A 24456-nucleotide genomic window follows, 5' to 3' on the forward strand; every position below is an offset into this window, starting at 1 on the left:
TTACAATTTCCAGTTTCTCTTTTCAACAAGTTTAAAAGGGAGTAGGAAGAAGCAGAGCTAATTTAATCCAACCCCTTTTCAATTTCATAGCAATTGCTAACACTTGTTCACTTCCTGTTTGCAATATGTTCACAATGTACTTCATAAATAACAATTAAAAGAATAACAATGAAAAAAATAAAAACAAATAGTGAAGTTGTATTTTATACAGTGAATGAGATTATCAAAAAATTCAAAATGTTTTTTTTTCTATGTGCTTTGTAAACTCTTAAGTTTGTTTCTTGAACTGGAACATGTTATTACTATGTTTGATTTCATTACTTAATCCATTCCATTATGTAATTCCACATACTGATATACTAAAGGTTTTAGGTGTTGTACGTGCATACAAATGTTTTAAGTTACAATTTTCTTTGACTGCTAACATATGAGGTATTACCTCATTTGCAGTTTTTGGATGTGTATGCACATAGCGTACAGTAGATATATATGTTGAAGGCTAAAATACATGAGAACTGTAGCTGCCTGCTAATTGATGAAATAAATAAAAGGTCTGTACTGGGCGAGCAGGTTTCCTGTTTTATAATCTGTGCTTTCTGAAACCACAGAATGGAAAGACACTTTGCAACTAGATGTGTCGTCACATTGTGGCCATAATTAGCTCTACTGACTTATTTATCTGCTTGCTAATTTCCTCTTTTTAGCTGGTTATTCTCTGCTGTAATGTGGTTCCTAATAGCCTTCTTTTGAAGTGTACAGATCATTTATTCTTTCCTTGTTTCATTACCCAACATTCAAACTAGCTTAAAGCAGCAGTAGGCCTGGGTGATATATCCTTTTTATTGATATGTTCAAGTTTTTTGTTTCAGACTATTTTAAAAAAATCAAATGATTTAGCCCTTAGGAGCTTTCGTAGCTTGCGCCTTCCCACAGCAAACAAACACAGGCCCACATACACACTACTACTATCTACGAGGGAACAAATCAATAATTTAAGTGACAACCTTCAGATTGCAATCCAAACAATACTCCATTTGTGGACCAGAAGTAATGACAGCCATGGCAGCACATTCAATGTCTGTATTAACCAGAAATAACACAATCCATTGAAAATATTCAACAGAGCTGCTGTAACTGCCGACAAACTGCTAAACTAAAAAAGACAACTGAGCTCATGCTACTCTGTCTGGGCGCTGACCTCACACGTCGTTTGGCAACAGACACCACCTTTTAAAGGCACGCACGCACGCACAAAAGCCTGGATTTATCCACTTCACTTACTGAAACAATAGTCCTCTCAATGTTTTACTTGATTACTTATCTACATACAATGTATAATACTCATTTTATTTTTTTACAAAAGTATTTTCTTCACTACAGAAGTTTTTAAGTTTTCACTTTAGTAATCTCAATGGCAATGTACAATGTTACTTTTGTCTTTACTGAAATTATTCAAGACAGAAGTATTGCTTCCCGCATAAATAACACAATATATATCCGGTCTAAAAAGAATAACATTACACAAAAAATAATTTTGATAAGAGTAAAATACAATGTCATTTAAAACTACTAGTATTTGATCAAATAAAAGTTAAACTTGTTTTGAATTATCTCTCATTTGTATAAGATTTTTTTTTTTAAAGTAGGGGAAATTTAGGAAAAAAACGTAAATCTAATTTTTTGTGAAAAAATCTGAGATTTTATTTTTATGCCGTATCGTCCAGACCAGGGGTTGGTAACGTTTTTGGTTGAGAGAGCCATGAAAGCCAAACATTTTAAAATGTATTTCTATGCGAGACATACATTTTTTAACATTGTGTGCATTTTTAAGTAACGCCAACATTATTAGAGTATGAGAAATCTTTTATTCTTTTTTAATAACATTGTTATTCTGAAGATAACCATTAATAAATAAACTACTTTTTACCATTAATTCCACTCCTTGAACAGGCGCGGTAGAAAACGGATGAACGGATTAAAATGCATGAGAATGTTTTATATCTTAAACGTTATTTTTAAGACTGTGATTACCAGCGGAATTATTCATTACTTATCATCTGAGATTTATCTGAGAGCCAGATGCAGTCATTAAAATAGCCACAGGTTCCCAACCCCTGGCCCAGACCTACGAAGCTGCTAACATAGCTTATCCTCTTATCCTGCCTCTGTGTGTGTCCACGTTTAACCGTCTGTATTACTTGAACATACATAAATAATGGATATAATGGTAAATGGGTTATACTTGTATAGCGCGTTTCTACCTTCAAGGTACTCAAAGCGCTTTGACACTATTTCCACATTCACCCATTCACACACACATTCACACACTGATGGCGGGAGCTGCCATGCAAGGCCCTAACCAGGACCCATCAGGAGCAGGAGTGAAGTGTCTTGTTCAAGGACACAACGGACGTGACGAGGTTGGTAGAAGGTGGGGATCGAACCAAGAACCTTCAGGTTGCTGGCAGGCCACTCTTACACCAGCGCCAAGGATATTTGAACATTTGTCCATCAATTCAACATTGTTCCAGTCTTGATGCATTGAAGAATCAATAGTGTCCCGCCTCTACAAATAATGATGACGCGATCTTAAACCCCACCACAAATAAATCACAGTTCTGTGGGGAAACACCAAACTGTATATGCTAGTTATTGTATTAATACAATACAACAATACGAAAGAATGTACTACTAACAACTACAGTAGTTTTATGAAGTAATGTAATAAACATGTACAGCATTTACATTGGAAACTGGACTTTCACACAATCTTCTTCCAGCTGCTTCTCTGGCAAACACACCAAGAGTTTTTACATATTTTCATGGCTAAATGTTCAGCGTTTAGAGATCATTTTAACATTCTTGGCTGGCGTTAGACTCATTCTTCTTCAGTATGGTGCAGACTAGCAGTGGTCAGCACTGTCCTTCACATTCACTTTATTTGTTCCCATGGGTGGAAAACCAAGTATTGTCCATCTCGAGCTATAAGCTTCCACCACCAATGTGTGAATGTGGAGCAAATGAATGATGGGTTTTCAGTTCCCACTGTTAAGTGCTTTGAGTGTCTAGAAAGGTGTTAGATTTTTTTGAGGTCGGGCCACAGAAGCTCCAACTGGGATATTTCCTACATTTTAGCAAAGAGCGGCATAACTTTAAAGAAAAGTAAAAGACTCACCGTGTTCCATCAGCTTTCCAGCTGACTTTGTATGGTTTTTGCTCCAGGAAAGAAAGGTTTTGTTTATCCATCGATACGGGCTGTGCACCAGGAAAGCCAGAACTGTAATCAAAAAGAACACCATTCATTACATGACCTCTATATCCACGACCTGCATCCACTTCACACTAAATTGGCCCTAGTGTGTGAATGTTGTCTGTCTATCTGTGTTGGTCCTGTGATGAGATGGCGACTTGTCCAGGCTGTACCCTACCTTCCGCCCGAATGCAGCTGAGATAGGCTCCAGCACCCCCCGCAACCCCAAAAGGGACAAGCGGTAGAAAATGGATGGATGGATGTACACAGGAAGCTTTAATGTGTGTTGTCATGAAAAGGCAGTCTGAACCGAGCTGTTCTTTATTTGGCTGTAAATGCTTTATTTGCAGAGGTTTACAAGTTTTATTTGAGGACAATGACAAGAGCAAACACAAACTTCATAGGGGAAAAAAAACACTAACTTAATTCATTACACGTTAATGTATTGGCATCATAAAACATTTACTAGCTGCACAGGGAATGTTTAATTAAGAAAGTGTAAAAACATCTAAACCAGGTGTCCCCAAACTTTTTAACCGCGCATTAGGTAAAAAAAATGTGGCCGGGGGCCAGGCTATCCATATATATGTATATATATATATATATATACATATATATATATATATATATATATATATATATATATATATATATATATATATATATATATATATATTAGAGATGCGCGGATAGGCAATTATATCATCCGCATCACCAAAATCGGGTAGAGCGGCCGTGCCAGCAACTTGAGGGTTGCAGGTTCAGTCCCCGCTTACGCCTTCCAAGTCAATGCCGTTGTGTCCTTGGGCAAGACACTTTACCCACCTGCTCCCAGTGCCACCCACAATGGTTTAATTGTAACTTAGATATTGGGTTTCACTATGTAAAGCGCTTTGAGTCACTGGAGGAAAAAGCGCTATATAAATATAATTCACTTCACTTCACTTCACATTACTGAATAAGCTAACTACTATTCCTAATGTGGAACAAAAGAAGTAAACAGAGTAGGGCTGGGCGATTTATACGATATATCGCGGGTTTGTCTTTGTGCGATATAGAAAATTACTATATAGTGATATTCCAGTAGATGTTCTCACGCAGTTGCTTTTAGCTGCGGGCGTACACTTCAGGCTCTTCTCACTCTTTCTTGTGTCTCCTTCTCACAAACAAGCAGGCGCACATTCTTACATACGTCACATACTGTCACGTCATACGTCACATACTGTACGTGTCCGCCCTAACAGAGCAGAGAGGGAGCATACTGGGCTACGTTAGCTACTAACGTAGATGTACAAGAGAAAGAATGTGTGGATCTGGTAACAAATGAAGGAAGACTTAATTCCCAATAAAAACAGCAGAGTTTCCATCGTCTGGCGGTGGTTCGGCTTCAAGTGGGAATATGTCGAACAGACAACCGTAATTTGACAAATGTGGGGGGGGGGGAAGCGTTGCTATAAAAAGTAGCATTACTGCTATAATGTAGCATCACATTAAAAGTCACTCGCTAGAGAATGAAGAGAATTTCATAACCTTAGTAACCTACCACATAGTGAAGGACGAATACTATTTGATTTCCTATTATGCAGCTCATTTTTATTTGATACTTAAAATGTATCTGACAATCTTGCACTTTATGTTTTGGAAATGACTTGAATGTTTGTGCCATTGCTTAATAACTCTAATAAATACACTTTTGGTCAATTGACTTAGTTGTGATTTCCCTCTCTGCATGAAAGTTTAAAAGTAGCATATATGAATGCAGTATGAAGAAGAATGTTTTAATGTATACACATATAATCATCATACTGCTGTGATTATATGCATCAAGTATTCATTGAAGGCCAAGGCAAAATATCGTAATATATATCGTATATCGCGATATGGCCAAAACATATTGCATTATTAAAAAAAGGCAATATCGCCCAGCTCTAAAACAGACTATCAGTAACTGCTGAGACATAGAGGAAGGGGAGAATTAAATACTACTACTTCTGGTATTCTACTTCTTCCTACTCCTTTTAATAGACGTGTTGAATTGTGCAAGTGTAGACGTACATTTTTATTTCATTTTCTAAAGCATGTTTGACATAAACTTTCACCAATGTTTTAAGGCAGGAGTTATTAACCTTTTGGTCCTCGGGGCCCAACTTTTCCACTACGGGGGGTGCTGGATCGCACTCAAATATTGACACTGAACTAGAGTCTTCCTTTTGATTTTAATTGTATTGAATAACTATATTTAGGATACTTAAAGTTGAACAGGATAAACCTCAAAATAAATACCTAAAACTAAATATTAATCAACAAAACTGCTAAAGAAGAGGCTCATAAAAGCTAATGAAAATAAATTTGTATACAATTACGCAGTGCTATAATGAATTAATTCTAACTAAATTAACAATAAATAACAATAATGGACATGATTCTTAAATAAAATTAAAGTGCAAATGAAAATACAGTGTCACCACTTTAGTCGCCATTTTTAGCGCTTAAGAAACATCTCTGGCTCTAGGTGCAAAATTGTTCTATTTGTTTGATATTGTAATTACTGCCACAAGTTGTGGAAAAGTGTATTACAACTGAGTACCGCTGAGTACTGACCAGAGCTGGGAAACATTTTTGGCAGCCCACGGTTGGCCCGTGAATGCCAACCACGGGCGCTAGTGTTAAGAAATACTGCATTGAGGAACATTTTTGTCATACAAGTGTAGAAAAAAAGTTAACCGCTGAATTGTGAAACTTCACCTGTTTTGATTGATGCTGCCTACATTTTTCAGAAAATTGCAACAAATTTTCTTTCAACATTGAATCAAATTATGATTTTATTAATTTGTTTATAAATGTTTTAAGTGTTTCTTGTAACCTTAACCTAAATTAATCATAGAAATTTAACTAACAAAAACTGGAAAATATATCCTGTTTTGATATTTTACTTTTTTTATACTAGACAGACTTAAAAGTAAAGACTAGATAGATGGGAGTAAAAGCACTTACTCAGAGCTCATTGTAAAATTACTGTACTGTTTCAAATCCATCCATCCATCCATTTTCTACCAATAGTCCCTTTTGAGGTCCCTACCTGTGTGTGTGAATGGGTGAATGAAACATATAATTTAAAGCGCTTTGGGTATCATTCCAGGCATAGTAAAACACTATATAAATACAGACCATTACCATTTAAATGCTGCCTCTTTGCTAAGTCAGCATTCTTAATGACAATCTGTTTTTACCTGCCTTAACCTGGATAAATAAAGGTTCAATAAATACATGGAAACAGTAAGGGGTGTTTTAATAAATGCTTATATACTAAATTAGGGCTAGACGATTATGGCAAAAATAATAATCACAATTATTTTGATATTGTAATCATGATTAACTATACAATTATTCATTAATTTGAAAACATTAGTATTCATTGAACCACCAAAACTGAACTTTAAATATAATTAAAAACAAATACAAATTAGTAACAAATAAAGAAGTATTCAGACCGGATGTAGGGATAAGTGTGCTTTGCTGTTGTCCTCAGCTTGACGGGTAAATAAAAGACTTCAGGCTGTACAAAAAAAAAAAGGCAGCGCAGCCGCGACAGCCTATTTGCTCTCCTCCTGTTTGTAAATTAATGTTGCATCTATGATGTTGTTCACAACAACACAAGCAAATGAGATGTGTTGTGGGTGTATGGACTGTTCTTGCTAGCTTTAGCTTTGTAGTTGAGTCGCGGTTTCAAGTGGCCATCTCATCGTTGTTAGTTCAGGATGTGTTTCTGGGCTGAATGAGTGTTCCTGGACGCATTATTTTTCCAAACAAATGTTCCTTCTCCTCACAATGGGCCCCATTTAGCAATAAGTTCTTAACTTTTCATTTTATCTTTCTTCCTAAGTGATATCTTAAGAGGAGTCCATTCAAATTCATGACGTGTTCTTAAAAGGTGAGATTGTTCCCACCTGCTGTTCCTAAGTTACTGAATGCCAAATAGTTAGCGCGTAGGTGTCTATCATAATTTGCATTTAAACATGCCCTTATTTCGCTGATATGCATATGTAAACAACATTAATTCCGCAATTTGCATAGGTAAACGCCCTTAGTTCCCCATATAAGGCCACAATTACGGCGGAAAAGCCGAACATCAAACACACGGAGAAAACACAAACAGATTACAGAAGAGAAATTTGTATTAACCCGCGTGGGAAATTACATAATGTCAAAATGTAAGTTTAAGAAAGGAGGGACTGCTGAGATAGCCTAAAGCGTTCAAATAAATATTTGTCACTTCGGGCAAATAGGTCTGCATGGTTGTGAAATATGCACTCCCTCCCCAGGGCACGTTCTGCGCCATTTTGCAGTTGTAGCAAAAGCATGATGATTGTGTGTGTGTGTGTATGTGTGTGTGTGTGTGTGTGTGTGTCTGGGTGTGTGTGTGTGAGTGTACACAGTATTTTAAATGTCTATATAATGCTCATTTTGCTATATGTCTGTCCGTCTGTTTTATCTATATCTACCTCTGTCTTTCCATCTATAATATTAATTTAACATTAGACAATAGAAGTAAGGGAACTTATCACACTTAAGAACAAATACAGTTGTGATCAGAATTATTCAACCCCCACACAATTTTGGTGTTTTAGCAAGTTGGACATTTATTCCGTATTTTGTTTATAGTCATATCAAATAAAGATGCATTAAATAGACGAATGCAACTTGAATTACAACATTATATTTTGTAACATACCAAACAGTGTAATTTTTCTTAATATCTCATTGACAAAATTATTCAACCCCTTGAAGATCATAACCCTTAAGAACAGAATTAGAATAAGGTATTTTCAATCAGGTGTTGAAAACCCCCGTAGATGTGATTAGAACCATAACGAGCACCAATTAAACTGATTGAAAAAGACTGTGACGCTCAGCTTCTTGTAGATGGTCAATGGTGTATTTGCAACATGGTGAAGTCCAGGGAGTGGTCAAAGAAGTCAAGAGAAGAGGTAATTTCTCTTCATAAGAAAGGATATGGATATAAGAAAATAGCAAAGAGATTACACATTCCAAGAGACATAGTTGGGAGCATAATTCACAAGTTTAAAGCTAAAGGCACAGTGGAACCACTACCAGGGCGTGGTAGAAAGAGGATGCTGTGTGCAACTGCTGTCCGGTATTTGAAGCGTACAGTGGTGAAAAACCCCCAGGTAACAGCTGAGGAACTACAACAGGACATTGCAGAGGGGGGAACGCAGGTTTCGTCCCAGACAATAAGGCGCGCACTACTGGCCTCCATGCCAGAACTCCCAGGCGCACCCCACTTCTGACTACCAGGCACAAGGAAAATAGACTCCAGTATGCCAAAAATCATCTGGACAAACCCCAAAGGTTTTGGGGAAACTGTTTTATGGAGTGATGAGACAAAAATGGAACTCTTTGGGCCTATGAATCAACGTTACTGGAGGAGAAAAAATGAAGCTTACAAAGAGAAGAACACCTTGCCTACTGTTAAGCATAGTCGGGGGTCAATCATGCTCTGGGGCTGTTTCTCTGCCTCAGGTACCGGGAATCTCCAGCGCAATCAAGGCATTATGAATTCTATTTCCTACCAGGATATATTAGCTGCAAGTGTCATGAAGTCAGTGACGAAGCTGAGGCTTGGGAGACGTTGGACCCTCAAACAGGACAACGATCCCAAGCATACCTCCAAATCAACATCAGAGTGGTTGCAGAAGAAGGGCTGGAAGACTCTGGAGTGGCCTTCACAGTCGCCAGACCTAAATCCTATAGAAAACCTGTGGTGGGACTTGAAGAAGGCAGTTGCAGCACGCAAGCCCAAGAATATGAATGAACTGGAGGCCTTTACCCAAGAGGAATGGGCTAAAATACCTGTAGATCCTTGCAAGAAGCTTGTGTCCGGTTATGTATCACGTTTGAAGGATGGAAAATACTGCCAAAGGGTGTTCTACTAAGTTCTAAAGATGCATGTATCTAGGGGGTTGAATAATTTTGTCAATGAGATATTAAGACAAATGTCCTTTTTTGGTATTTTGTAAAATACAGTGTTACAATTTAATTTGCATTTGTCTATTTGACACATCTTTATTTGATATGTCTATAAACAAAATACTGAATAAATGTCCAACTTGCTGAAACACCAAAATTGTGTGGGGGTTGAATAATTTTTAACACAACTGTACGCCACCCTGAGAGTGCTCTACAGCACACGTAGATTTTGTTCTTACCTACAAACAAATCCCAGCTAAGAAAACGTTGATGAATACAAAAATCTCCTTAAAAACTTTGTAAGAGGGCCTAAGAACAGAATTTGTTCTTAAGAACGGTTTACTGAATGGGGCCTATCGATAGACAGCATCTCACTCATATTTATGTCAATGTCCCTGATATTATTTTGCGTTTATCAGCGTGTTCTGTGTGACTTGCCAGTCATATGACTCAGTTCGCGGTTACTTCAACGTGGAAATCATATGCCTTATTTTTTTTGATGAGTTTAGTGATTATTATTACTGCTGTGTCAAATAAAAAGTAGTAAACATGGTGAGATCCTGAACTTCTAGAAGACGTTGTCATACGCACAGTCATGAGATTCCAAACTTCTAAAAGACATTGTCATACGCATAGTCATTTGTTTCACCCTTAAAAGCTCCTGAATTTGCATGCAAAAATTGTTTCCAATTATTATATTTTTATGAGCGTGAGAAGCAATAATTGAAATCAAAACCAAATTTTGATTAATTGTCCAGCTCTTCTCTACATTACCCAGAAAGCTTAGCGCTGCTGACAAGAATCAGAAGTAGGCCTGAGCTGTGCGAGAGGACAACAATTGCGCCGTTCAAGCAATAACAAGTTGGTTAGACAGTTGAATTTGATTGGCAAAAATGATACGGATTGGCCAAAATGTGCGAGGATGCTGCAGTCATTGGAGAAAGTTGCGAGTGCATAACTTGCAGTAAATTGGTTTAGTTTAAGTAAACTGTAAATGTATTGCGTCAGTTGCTACACTACATCACAATAAGTTTCATTTTAGGTTAGATCAGACCTGGGCATTTTGCGGCCCGCGGGCCACATCCGGCCCTTTGTGCATCCCTGTCTGGCCCGCGTGAGGCCAATCATAAATTACAAAATACATTTTAAAAAGTTTTTATGTTGAGTGTGCAATACAATGGTGCTGCTTTTGTTTTGAAAAGTGTTATTTGTATTACTTCCGTGTGGACGTATGCACGTGAGTGATTGTGAGTGAATGTGAACAGCGGCAATCATAAATTACAAAATAAATTTAAAAAAACATTTGTGTCGCGTGTGCAATACAACTGTGCTGCTTTTATTTTGAAAACTGTTATTTATGGAGGTATGTTTGTGTGCAACCTGTGAGTGAAGGTGCACAGCGACAAGTGATGCCCGGTTACACCCGAGATGTCAGCTCACGCTTAAAAAACGAAAAGTTGATGACGAATGCCGTGTTTTCAACAAGACATGGACTGCCAAGTATTTCTTTACAGAAATTAAAGGTAAAGCTGTGTGCTTAATTTGTGGTACATAGATTGCAGTGTTTAAAGAATATCATTTGAATCGGCACTACACGACAAAGTAGGAGGAAAAATACCGGAATCTGTCTGATGAAGAGCGCGCAAGGGAGGTTGATGCGTTGATGGTAAAACTGTAAACCCAACAAGGACTTTATGGCAAATTTCACACCTCCAGAGTTGCAGCCGTCAGGACAAGTTTCGTCATTTCTCACAAAATCGCCAGAAAAAGTAAGGCGTTTCCCGACAGAGAGTTTATTAAGGAGTGCTTATTGGACTCTATTGCCTTGATATGCCCGGAGAAGAGGGGCGCATTTGAGAACGTGTCACTCTCTCGATGCACTGTAACGAGGCGGGTTGAGACAATCGCTGGAAACTTGGAACTTCAGCAGAAGAACAGAACGGCTGACTTTGATTGTTTTTCGCTGGCTTTGGATGAGAGCCGCGATGTACGTGACACCGCCCATCTGCTCATCTTCTAACGTGGGATAACTGCAGACTTCCAAATCACGGAGGAGCTGGCAGCCATGCAGTCAATTAAAGGGACAACCTCAGGTAATGGATTTGTTCATAGAGGTAAATGCATGTTTGGACATGTTAGGACTGAAATGGGACAAGCTGGCAATTGTGACAACAGATGGGTTGTCCAAATCTGACTGGGAAAAATGTTGGACTTTTGTTTGTTGTATTGCCGTATTTTTATAACCTTGTTAAGTTGTTTGTTTTTCCTTGTTTGGGGAACAAAGTTAAAGTGTGAACAAGTTAAAAATAAATTGCAGTGATTCAATGGTTGTTTTTGTTTTCTTATTTCAATTTCACATAGCCTAATATAAATATTTAACAATTAAGAGTTAAAGTACAACCATCAACAGCAATCTGCTTTTGTATAAAGTCAAGTTAGGTTAAATTAAATTATTATTATTTTTTTCCATCTTACGGTATATCAAAAAAATAATATTGAGCAGAAATTAATTGAAATATTGTTGATGCGGCCCTCCAGCAGTACTCGGGTAGCTCATGCGGCCCCTGTTAAAAATGAATTGCCCACCCCCTGGGTTAGATGGTTATCGTCACACTTTTCTACTTTGCCATTACTGGCATCCTTCTGTGACTCAAAGCTATAAACAACAGTTGAGGTCATTCTTGAGGTGCAAACTGCTATCTGACGTCCCACATGACTTCTGATAGCGGTTTGACAGTATCTTTCGCCAATGTTTAGACGGTATAATCACGGACTCAAGTTAACTAGATACGAAGACAGATACAGGCAAGAAGGGACGAGGCGTACAGGAGGGAGGAAAAAACACTTTCAGCCCCTGCTACAGCACATGTAGGAACATTTGGACGAGCGTAAGATAAAATAAAGCAACACTCATACAGGTAAAAGAAAACAGTGGGAAAGGGAGACATTGTTGATTGTTGCCTCTTCTGAGACAAAGTGAGGCACCCGAGCAGGAGCTCTGCCATTTCATTAAAAAACTGCAGTTGCATTTTCTCTTAGAAGAAAAATCTATTCCTGCCTCTCCCGCCTGTTTCAAACTGTCAGTACTATCAGGATTGTTGAGAGAGGTTAGTGAAGAGAAATGAGCCTCTCACAAACCACCCACATATGCAAACGCATGCACACACCTATTCCCAGTGTAGCAGAAAGAGCACAAAAGAAGGTTCTTACTCTTTCCAATCGGCCATCTTCTGACACATTCTTTGGATGTCGCCTAGTTTGGGCTGTGCGGTGACCTGTGTGACGCCTTTCACCGTGACACCTTCAAGGAATACTGCGCCCTGGGAGGAATAATGAAAGAAATATGTGTTGGAATAAGGGGAACAAAAAACATCCATACACTCCTACACCAAATACGTAAGGCGCTTTTCCACACAGCAGAAACCTTTGTTCATTGCCGTCTGGAAAATATCATCATGTATTAAATCCACCTACTCCATTCTAATAAACCTAACCCTCTTTTTATACCCCCACTTCATTCAGGTCACCACAGTTGCACTCTTTCTACAAAACGCATATTAGAGATAAAGATAGTTTCCAAAACTATTAATCTTTCCTCCAATCCTTTCATTATCACTAAATTCATCTTAGAAATGTGTTGCTGCTGGTCCAAAAACATGTTTTCAGTTCACTAAAGACTTTCCGTAGGTAGGATTGTGTGATACAGAATAGACATTATACAATGATATAAATTTGGCGGACGATAGAGCCGTTCAAACTATCATCATATCGTGATAATGCATGTTGATGACTGACACATTGCAGCTGTGTCACAAAATGTTTACAGCAACAAGTGAACATCAGCGTCATCAACGTAAAGGTGGGTCCTCCATGAACATTTCACTAATCCTTGCCTCCATGGCAGCAAATACACTATGTTTCAAATCTGATCCTGGAAAGACCCTGTAACCACATTGGCAGATCCTTGCCTTTTTCTTTATTTTCTAGCAAACATAGAACACCGGGGAACCAAATTTGTACTTTACACGGAAGAGGTGTTTCTCAAGGCACTCCTTTCAGTCATATTGTTCATGGCAAATACATATACTTTTTTTACACATTTATGTAACAATATTGTAGCTTCTTTACTTCCGATGCAGTCCGTAGTCATGTGTTCAACTTACTTAGTTAAACAAGAGGTGTTCCATAAGGTTCCATTTTAGGTCCCCTCTTTTTCATCATTTGGGTTATTCAACTGGCCTGTGAGTTCAGTTCAAATAACTTGTGATTCACATTTTTGCAGCAGATTCTTGAGAAGACTAGAGTGCTCAGCCTGTCATAGAGATGATCTTTGATTAGCTTTTTTGCAGTGCGTCCTTAAAAACTAGCAGAATGCTCCTGTACGGTTGACAATATAAAAAGATCAAAATCAAACATCTACTGTAGAGGGCGCTGGTTCTTGGGAATATACAAAAATAGGATTTAGTGAAGGCAGAAGTCTGCCCCCCTGGCTTTCTGGATGTGTGTCCCCCAAAACATTTAGTTGAATATCCCTGGTGTATGGTCGGTACTACAGTGATTAGATCGATTTTTATTACCATCACAAAATCTTACTTTTGTCGTTTTTGTTAATTTTTATGAACTTAAGAAATAAGTCCATCAACACAAGAGGGCTTTAATGGCACAAACTAAAGGGGTTTACATCAACAGCAATAGTAGTTTTTGCTTATGTCGAGTTCTTTTGCAATATTGACTTAATTTTTCTCAAATATTGTATGCAATAAAAGGGAAGATGATAATAATTTGAATATTTAATTGATATTGTTACATAGGCATGCAGTGTTATTATTGGATTACAATTATGATACAAAATGTAATCATTCAATGGTCTTGAAAATGTAGGGTTTTATTTTTTTTAATCACGCTTCTGCAGATACAGGTTTAAGAAAATACATTCAAAGAACATATCACTGATCGGCATCTACTCAGAGGTATTTAAGAACTATATGTTTGATGATTTAAAGTCCTTGATCTTGAAGGGATTACAGTCAAAAACTGAGGAGGTGTTTGTTCAGCCTGATCTTAAAGGCACGAATACTGCTTGGTGTAATGTCTCCAACAACCACAGGGGGAAGGCTGTTCCATATTGTAGTAGCAGAGTGGAGAAAACTCCTGTCGAGGCATTTGAGTGTTTGACTTTGGGATTTCCAGGGCAGGCCTTGGTAGTACCCTCCGAGTGATACCACTTCAGATGTTGGTTGGGGCTAGCAATGCTTTCAGATCTGCAAGACAGCTAGGGGTGTGCATTTTATAACGGGCAGCAACTGCTTGTCAATGACACAGCTTGCTGATGGCGAACTGCTATAGGGAAAAGTCCTCATCCACGCCAATGATTTTAAGAGCCTTTTTTTGGATGATGTCGAGCTGCCCGAGAGTGGTCTGAGCGGCATTCATTCAGGCTAGGCAGGAGTACTCCATAATGCTCCTGACCTTTTTCTTGTAAATGTTGGCTCTGCCTGTAACGTCAAGCTTGTTGGCCAGCTTACGTAGCGCTCTGAGACGTTGACCAGCACGTTTGCAGATGTTGGACAGGTGGCTGGTTCATATTAGTTTGGAGTCAATACAAAGACCCAGAACCTCTATCTGCTTACAGACCCCAATTTTAGTGGCCCCGAAGAAGAGATCTGGGTGAAATGGATTCCTCTTCCTGGACAGGATTATAGCCTTGAACTTGTTAGGCTTAAAAGTGACCTTGCAGGCGTCAGCCCACTTTCGAATGTTCTCCAGGTCTTTGTTTAGCGATGCAGTTACCTCCAGTCCATTTAATGTTATTGTAGGTGCGAAGATGAAGTCCTCCGCATACAGGAATATGGTTTTCTCACACTGTTCCACAACATCATATAAGAAAATGGAGAATAGTAATGTCCAGAGTATTGATCCCTGGGGTGCAGATGTGAAATAAATATTGACCAGAGAGCACAACCTTGATGTAGGGCCTGGCGATATATCGAATATACTCGATATAACGAATATACTCGATATATCGCGGGTTTGTCTCTGTGCGATATAGAAAATAACTATATCGTGATATTTGAGCATACATTCTCACGCAGTTGCTTTCACTTGCGGGCATTACACTTCAGGCGTTTCTCAATCTTTGTTGTCTCCTTCCCACTGAGACGTAAAACAAGCGCACCTTCTTACATACGTCACATACTGTTGCGTGTGCAACGTCACACGACCTCGCGGAGCAGAGCGCTAGAGACATGGTAAGGTTAGCTGTGGTGTTAATGGAGCGGTGCGAGTGGTGATACGAGAGGGAGAAGGTGCAAATCTGGTAACAAATAAAGGAAGAATCAATTCCCAGGAAAAACAGCACAGAGGTCCATCGGCAGGGGGTGGTTTAGCTTGAAGCGGAAATATGTCGAACGGACAACCGTAATATGCGGCAAATGCGTTGCTGGGAAAAGTAGCAGCTCTTCTCATATAGCATCGTTTGAAAAGTCACCTGCAAGAGAATAAGAGTGCTTGAAACTCCGCATGTCAACATCTCCGTTGGGTGCCACACCCACAAAATGCCTAAGCAACCATTTCCACATCAACATCAAATAGTCAACAACAGAAGGATATAACGTCCGCAGGAACCTGCCACATTGCGAAGGACATACACTATTTGATTTTCTATTACGCAACTCATTTTTATTTGACATTTATTGAAATATATTGTGTGACATCATGCACAAAAGTGCACATTATTTGTTTTTAACTATTGTAGTGGCATTCTGTACAAAAAGTACAATTTAATTTAGTGTTGTTTTGATATGTCATCTTAGTGACATCATGCACAAAAGTGCAGAAAGAACTTGTTTTAAAATGTCTCCTGACAATCTTGCACTTTCTGTTTGGAAACGACATGAATGTTTGTGCCACTGCTTAATAACAGTTTTGGTAAATTGACTTAGTTGTGTCAATTGATCAGTGTCAGAACTTGGTATGCATCGCCTGCAGAAAGTCGGACCCGTTTCCAGTGAGGGTTGGACTCCGCCAAGGCTGCCCTTTGTCACAGATTCTGTTCATAACTTTTATGGACCGAATTTCTAGGCGCAGTCAGGGCGTTGAGGGTATCTGGTTTGGTGGCTGCAGGATTAGGTCTCTGCTTTTTGCAGATGATGTGGTCCTGATGGCTTCATCTGGCCAAAATCTTCAGCTCTCACTGGATCAGTTCACAGCAGAGTTTGAAGCGACTGGAATGAGAATCAGCACCTCCAAGTCAGAGTCCATGGTTCTCTTCCGGAAAAGGGTGGAGACCCATCTCCGGGTTGGGAAGGAGATCTTGCTCCAAGTGGAGGAGTTCAAGTACCTCGGAGTCTTGTTAACGAGTGAGGGAAGAGTGGATCGTAAGGTCGACAGGCGGATCGGTGCAGCGTCTTCAGTAATGCGGACGCTGTATCGATCCGTTGTGGTGAAGAGGGAGCTGAGCCGGAGGGCAAAGCTCTCAATTTACCGGTCGATCAAGTCCCATTCTCACCTATGGTCATGAGCTTTGGGTTATGACCGAAAGGACAAGATCACGGGTACAAGCGGCCGAAATGAGCTTCCTCTGCTGGGTGGTGGGGCTCTCCCTTAGAGATAGGGTGAGAAGCTCTGTCAGCCAGGAGGAGCTTAAAGTAGAGCCACTGCTCCTCCACATCGAGAGGAGCCAGATGAGGTGGTTCAGGCATCTGGTGAGGATGCCACCCGAATGCCTCCCTAGGGAGGTATTTCAGGCACGTCCGAACGGTAGGAGGCAATGGGGAAGACCCAGGACACGCTGGGAAGACTATGTCTCCCGGCTGGCCTGGGAACGACTCGGGATCCCCCGGGAGGAGCTGGACGAAGTGGCTGGGGAGAGGGAAGTTTGGGCTTCCCAGCTTAGGCTGCTGCCCCCGCGTCCCAACCTCGGATAAGCGGAAGACGATGGATGGATGGACGGATGGACTTAGTTGTGATTTCCCTCTTTTTTCAGCTTCTTGTTGTATTGTCTCTTTCTGCGTTTCTCAGTTTGATTGAACACTGCCCTTACTTCCAGAAACGTTTGCTTTGACGCCAGGTCGTTGGATGTCCACATCTTGCAGTAGAGCCATTGATTGTTCTTGCTCTTCTGCATTGTTCGTCAAAACAAGCTTTATCCTTAGGCTTTCTGGTTATGATCTTGCTTGAATTGAATGCAGCCATAGTGTGTTAAAATAAGTTAGTGAGAGTGGTGCAGATTGTTTAAGGATCTTCTTCCTTGAAAAAACTGGACCAGTTCATGGAAGTTAGGTACCCTCTCATTTCCCAGAACTGAGCTTTGTCATATCTCCAGACTCTGCGTTTGTATGGCTTATCTCTGAAGATTGGTATTTTTAGCTGCATATGTACAGGGTTATGGTCCGAGGAGCCAACATTTGCCAGGGTCTTTGTAGTTACTGGAGTGTCTGATAGAACCAAATCTAGGATGATGTTGTGTTTAGTTGGTTCAGTGACAATCTGCTCCAGTCCCAGGCAGTTGGCAAGTTGCAGGGTTCGTCATCCAGCAGCATCTGTGACATTGCTCCCCAACCACTCTTTGTGGTGTACATTGAAGTCGTCAATGAGCATCACAGACTGGGCTCCGAACAGAGAAGGTGTTTCTGTCGAGGTAGTCTAAGACTTCATTGGAGGCACTTAAGGAGCGGTAAACAGCACCTATTAGCAGCATCCTGGTCTTCAGAGCAACAGTGAACCACATAGGCTTGAAGTCTTCAGGGTGTTTGGATGAATTGTGGTAGATGGATACACGGCGGAATGGCGTTGCTCAGTTGGGAGAGTGGCAGTGCCAGCAACCTGAGGGTTCCTGGTTCGATCCACAGCTTCTACCAACCTAGTCACGTCCGTTGTGTCCTTGAGCAAAGACACATCACCCTTGCTTATTATGGGTCGTGGTTTGCGCCTCGCATGGCAGCTCCCGCCATCAGTGTGTGAATGTGTGTGTGAAGGTGTGTATGAAGGGGTGAATGTGGAAATAGTGTCAAAGCGCTTTGAGTACCTTGAAGGTATAAAAGTGCTAGAAAAAGTATAACCCATTCACCATTTACACTTTCCAGAAAGTAAACTGCTATACCGCCTTCGGCTGCCCCAGTGCACTTTCTGCGACAGCTGAGTGAGTACCCAGGAATCTGTATCTCATTTGCCCCGTCTGGAATGGTGGAGTCCAAGAATGTCTCTACTAAGATTACAATCCATGGCTTCTTAAAGTTAAAGTTAAAGTACCAATGATTGTCACACACACTAGGTGTGGCGAATTTATTCTCTGCATTTGACCCATCACCCTTGATCACCCCCTGGGAGGTGAGGGGAGCAGTGGGCAGCAGCGGTGCTGCGCCCGGGAATCATTTTTGGTGATTTAACCCCCAATTCTAACCCTTGATGCTGAGTGCCAAGCAGGGAGGTAATGGGTCCCATTTTTGTAGTCTTTGGTATGACTCAGCCGGGATTTGAAATCACGACCTACCGATCTCAGGGCGGACACTCTACCAAGTAGGCCACTAAATAGGTGAGCACTGAGCAGAAGTTGGAGAGGTCCCCAAGATTGGTGCGTAATCCTCCGATGTTCACTTCAAGGATTTCCAATTTATTTTCGCTAAGTCGTAGTCGAGGTCTGTGCGTGGGTCGACGTTTCAAGGCTTTCTTATTAGTTTCCTAGCTTGGAGTTGTCGGCAACAGGGGGAGCTGACCACTGCGCGCTTCAAACACACCTGAGCAGTGCGGCAGAGATCAGTGCATACATGACCTAATCTGAAAGCATCTTGCATGTGCAGATGACTCATAACGGATCGGGTTTCAGAAGAAACCACTTGGCAAAGGACGGGGAGATCGCACTATTTATGATCTCTACTACCCCAGTTTTACTATTAGTATCAGCATTGGTATGACCAATACTGCCCCTGTAACAACTTGGTATTGGATCAATACACAAATTTGCAGTATTGCCTAAAACTATTTTAAATCATCAAAACAACAGAATAGTAAGCCCTTATCACATTTTAACAGAAGTGTACATAGAACCATGTCACAACAGAAAGCAACCAGATATCAACAATAAATTAGCAGGTACATTATCAATAGCTTTAAGAAAATAATACAACAGGATATTACGCAATATGTTACCGCATACGCCAGCAGCCAAATTAGAAGCCTTCAGGTTGAATTGTATACGAAAAGGCTGGGTGGTTACATGAACATTAATTTAAAAGGTTATAGGCCAAATCACAGGAATCTGCAACAATCAGCAACAAATCAGCACCACTGTAAATAATTTGTATCACAAATAATTCCCAGTAGGGTGTGCACCTATTATTTTGCTTTTTTTTTTTTTTACACCAATTTCACCTATTTAATCCTTTACTTCTCATACGAGCCAAATTGGATGCTAACCAGTACGACTCTGGAGAAGGCCATTCAACCATGACCAAGAGACACAGTACTTCTTAATGATGCTGGAGTAATGCAGTCTGCGAGACGCTGCTTCCTGAGCTTGCTCTTTCCCTCCAGAAATGGATGCTGTATCATAATTGAAGCAATTTGATTTGCCTTTACTTAGGCTCTCATACCACTTAAGTGTTTATAGTTTTTTTTTCCAATAATTGGATATACATGATTGTCTCATTTATATTTGTGAGTGCAATCTGCCTATGTTTTGGTGTTACCTATTCCTGCGGTAACGCTTGATGATGGGCCTTTCCAGATTCATTATAACATATATATACATATATATATATATATATATATATATATATATATATACATATATATATATATATATATATATATATACATATATATATACATATATATATATATATATATATATACATATACATATATATATATATATATATATATATATATATATATATATATACATATATATATATATATATATATTTAATAGTAATGTGCCGATCGATCAGCCATCGATCAGTATAAGCCGATTTTCATGAAAAAGTATGTGATCGGCCACTGCCGGTTAAATGCCTTTTAGTGTCGATCATCTCTGATTAGGGATGATGTTCGTTAAGAAATAAGAAATTATCGATGTCGATGCCATTATCGAATCCTCTTATCAAACCGATTTCTTATCGAATCCAGATAGGTTGTTGTGTGTGCATTGAGTTCCAGAAGCCGTAGATGTTATGTGACTGGGCCGGCACGCTGTTTATATGGAGGAAAGGCGGATGTGACTGAGGACAGCAGGCGGCTGTTATAGGGTGAAGGTTTCAGGTGAGAGAAGACGCTAAAGGCACGCCCCCAGTGAGCATGTAGTGCTGCTATGTGCTTTGTAAATTAAAAAATTGCCGACAAACACATCACCAACATGGATGAGGAACCGCTCACTTTCGACATCCCGGTGAAGCACACTGAGGTGAAGAAGGGGACCAGCACGGTCGTGAATGGATACGCACAACAAGGCAAGAGAAGTCGGCTTTTACTGTTGTGCTAGCTTGCTATGCTAATGGACAGAAACTGCCACCTCTGGGGGGAAGACGCTGCCGAAAGAAAAGTTTCCACCTGGAGACATCATTAAGGCATGACAAAGGAACTCCAACCGCTGGACAAGGGTGTAAACAGGACGTTCAAAGTGAAGTTGTGAGCGTCATGGGAACGATGGATGACAGACGAACACAGCTTCACGAAAACTGGGAGACAGCGTCGGATGAGTTACCTCACAATTTGAGAAGGGATCGTGGATGTTTGAGTTAACGTGTCCGCTTGCACTGTTGTTCGAGCTTTCGCAAAAGTCTGCATCTTTTCCGTGGAGCCCCACGGCAACAACACTGACTTTGAAAATGACGAGAGGGAATCTGGCGTGTTCGATGGAGAACTTGCCCAGCTGTTCATTTCGGACACAGAAGATGAGGACTCTGATGGATTTGTGGATGAGGTTGATCAAAAAATAAATTGATAGATACTTCAATAAAGTACAACCAAACTCAGCTTTGCTCCTGCTGCCTTTTTAAAACAGCGTCCATGCATGCGAGCGTATGTTTTAAGCTAGCGTATCTTTAACCATGCCCGCGCCCAAAAATACGCTGCGCCTTATTTATGCGTTAAATACAGAAATAGCACCCCTAACTGACACGGCGCCTTTTAATACAGTGCGCCCTATGATTGCGAAAATACGGTATAGTGGCTTCGATAACAGGAACCGGTTCTCAAAAAGGGATTCGAATCCATGGAATCTGTTATTTTTTTATCGAAGAATCCGGAGATCCGGTTTTTGAACATCATCCCTATCACTGATCCTTCTTTTCAGTCGCTTGACAGAAAGGTAACGTTGCGCTATCTGTGTATTTACATACACACTGTGGCGCCGCTTCTCAATTAACCTTGGTGGTGCTTTCAACATACCACGTCGAAATATTTAATTTAAAGTCTTACCAGTTTGAGCTTCTCTTTCCTCCGTTTGCTGGCTGTTGATCCGGAAGAGCTCGGCCCAGACTCTTGGCCCAAGGCGTTACCGTCATCGTCCACTTCCTCCTCATCCTCGAAGCACCAGTCAGGCAGCACAGGGGCCGGGGGTGCATCCTCCTCGTCTCCATAGCGACGAAAAAGCTCTTTGAGGTAGTCGCCCTTGTAGATCCCAGGGGCCCGTGCTTGTGCAAAAGCCGCAACGGCTGCTTCCACGCTGATAAATGTAACAGGACAGGATTAACATATCAAATTCACACACTGACCAGGCTTTTTTTTTACTATTAAAGCTCATGCCCATCAACCACTGCAATAAGTACACCTGCTCCAATTCAGTTAGTGTATCAAAACAATCTACAAGAAACATGAAGCTCAGTTTGATGCACACTATATTTTTATTGTCGTGATTATAGCAATTGCACTGGATAGAAATGTATTTGATAGTTTTCTAGTTTTATTTAGAAAAAACAAAATATTTGCGATGCTACATTGCTTTAAGCCACAACCACAATCATAAACATTACATGGTTGTAGGCAACTACAATGTACTCCTCCAGGCACAGGACTGTAATCTATTTGTGGGAGCGGTGGTTTGGTTGGGGGAATAGTAGGTATCTCGATTTTATATTGGTCCAATATCAGCAAAAAAACAAGTATCGGATGCAATCAGTTTTTTCTCTCTGACCAAAGCTCCGATACTAGCAGTGCTGCTGCGTGTTTACTCGTGCAAAGCTAGAGAGCCAGTTAACATCCAAAAGTCCTCCAATAAGCACACAAAGTTGGTCTTTTCTTGTATTTTAGTGAAATCATTTACAAAAGGTAAACATTGTAGGCTATAGGCTACTAGGAGTTATCAGCTACACAACAGCTAAGCACACTGTAATAGCAAACTAGACATACGTAATAAATGTCCTGAATTAAATAATATTGAAGTCTAAAACACAAAATTTGTCAATATAAACAAGTACCAAATAATTAAAGTTGATTGTTACTTATACATACAAAGTCTACAAAGTAGATGCATAAAGTATCCAGTAACAAACGTGTCCGCATCATTTGACTAACTGCATCATGAGCTTTATTTAATCAATTATTGTGACCACTAGGTGTCTCCAAAACACAAATTTACACTCCACTTCAAAAGCATACCGTATTTCCTTGAATAGCCGCCGGGGCGCTAATTCATTTAAAACCTCTTCTCACTCCTGTGCTTATTCAAGGCATGCGGTAAAAGTAAGCAGGCGCTAATAATTTCAAAACCTCTTCTTACCCCTACGCTTACCAATGACATGCAGTAAAAAATTGAGTGTGATAAAAAAACAAATAATAAAAAAGTATTCTGCGGCCGCGGCCCGGTGGTTGGGGACATCTGCTCTACAACATGTCATCGCGTCCATCTTTACACCTTACTATCTGCGTGCCGGTAGGACGCATGCATTTCGCTGCTTCTCATACGGGATTGCAATGCATACTTGGTCAACAGCCATACCGTTTACACTGATGGTTGTGACATAAACAACTTTAACACTCTTACTAATATGCGCCACACTCTGTGAACCCACAACAAACAAGAATAACAAACACATTTCTGGAGAACATTGGCTCTGTAACACATTATAAACGCAACATAAGAATTACCCAGAATTCCAATGCATTCATGACTCTTGGCTATAATATACACGCACCCCCAACACCGCCCACCTCAAACCGACGCACCATATCACAACCATCAGTGTTTCTGTATGGCTGTGGAACAAGACCCCTGGTTTACACATAGTTAAAGCAAAAAAAAAACTCCTCCGCCATTTTGAAAGTGACGGCAGGGGAAGCGTCACTCGTGATGTCACAAATTTGACACGGCGGTAAAAGTAAGCATGCGCTTATAAATTTGGGGAGCGAGTTTTACCCGGCAGTAATTCAAGGCAGGCGCATATTACATGCCCGGCGGCAATTCAAGGAAATACGGTACATCTGTCAGAAGATCAGTGATTTTCATACCTACTCATACTATTGTTCCCTGTTTGACTGATTTGATTAGATTAGACCTTTTCTAGGGTTCAGCACTACACAATAATAAGAGTTTGCGTGCTGTGATTCCTGCTGCTATTGAAATCTGATCTCGGACTAATATCACTGGCAGCCAAAACTCAAAGGTCCAATATCTGAAGTGAAAAAAGTAGGATCAGGATACCTGCAGTAATTAGTAGACGCATTGCTAAAAAGTGAGGTGAAAAATATTAAAAAGCATAACATTAAGTTTAAAATTACAAATTAATGTTCTTCTGTAGCTTCTTTATGTCAGGTTGAGGCCTCTGTGAGTGCTTTACGACGGGGGAGGGGCCCACAGAAACACTTTTCTATTCATTGAGAAGAACATTGAGTTCTTTCATGTCGGAGTCGCCAAAAGTTTCCTCATTAGATTTATAGCTAATCGCTATTTTGAAAAAGAATACTGAGAGGAGTCTGATTACTTGCAAAATATATAACATTGATCCCTCCTGCTCCATCTTCCTATTCTCTGACAGACCAGGAGTATTGTAATGTGTTTATGAGCGAGGGTGAACATCCATCCATCCATCCATCTTCTTCCGCTTATCCGAGGTCGGGTCGCAGGGGCAACAGCCTAAGCAGGGAAATCCAGACTTCCCTCTCCCACGCCACTTCATCTAGCTCTTCCCGGGGGATCCCGAGGCGTTCCCAGGTCAGCCGGGAGACACAGTCTTCCCAATGTGTCCTGGGTCTTCCCCGTGGCGTCCTACCGGTTGGACGTG

The 24456-nt window shown here is 40.3% G+C and overlaps 1 protein-coding gene across 2 annotated transcripts in view; it reads right to left on the bottom strand.

The window, feature by feature from the left end:
* Positions 1-24456, bottom strand: part of rngtt (RNA guanylyltransferase and 5'-phosphatase) — a 295667-nt gene that overhangs the window by 238828 nt on the left and 32383 nt on the right. For both annotated transcript variants that reach the window (XM_061885874.1, XM_061885873.1), the window contains exons 6-8: positions 21656-21902; positions 12449-12558; positions 3176-3277 (exon numbers count right to left, since the gene is read on the bottom strand). In XM_061885874.1, the coding sequence (XP_061741858.1) occupies positions 3176-3277; positions 12449-12558; positions 21656-21902 (459 nt within the window). The remainder of the gene's footprint in view (positions 1-3175; positions 3278-12448; positions 12559-21655; positions 21903-24456) is intronic.

Source organism: Nerophis ophidion, linkage group LG24, assembly GCF_033978795.1.
Source record: "Nerophis ophidion isolate RoL-2023_Sa linkage group LG24, RoL_Noph_v1.0, whole genome shotgun sequence".
Taxonomy (NCBI): Eukaryota; Metazoa; Chordata; class Actinopteri; order Syngnathiformes; family Syngnathidae; genus Nerophis; species Nerophis ophidion.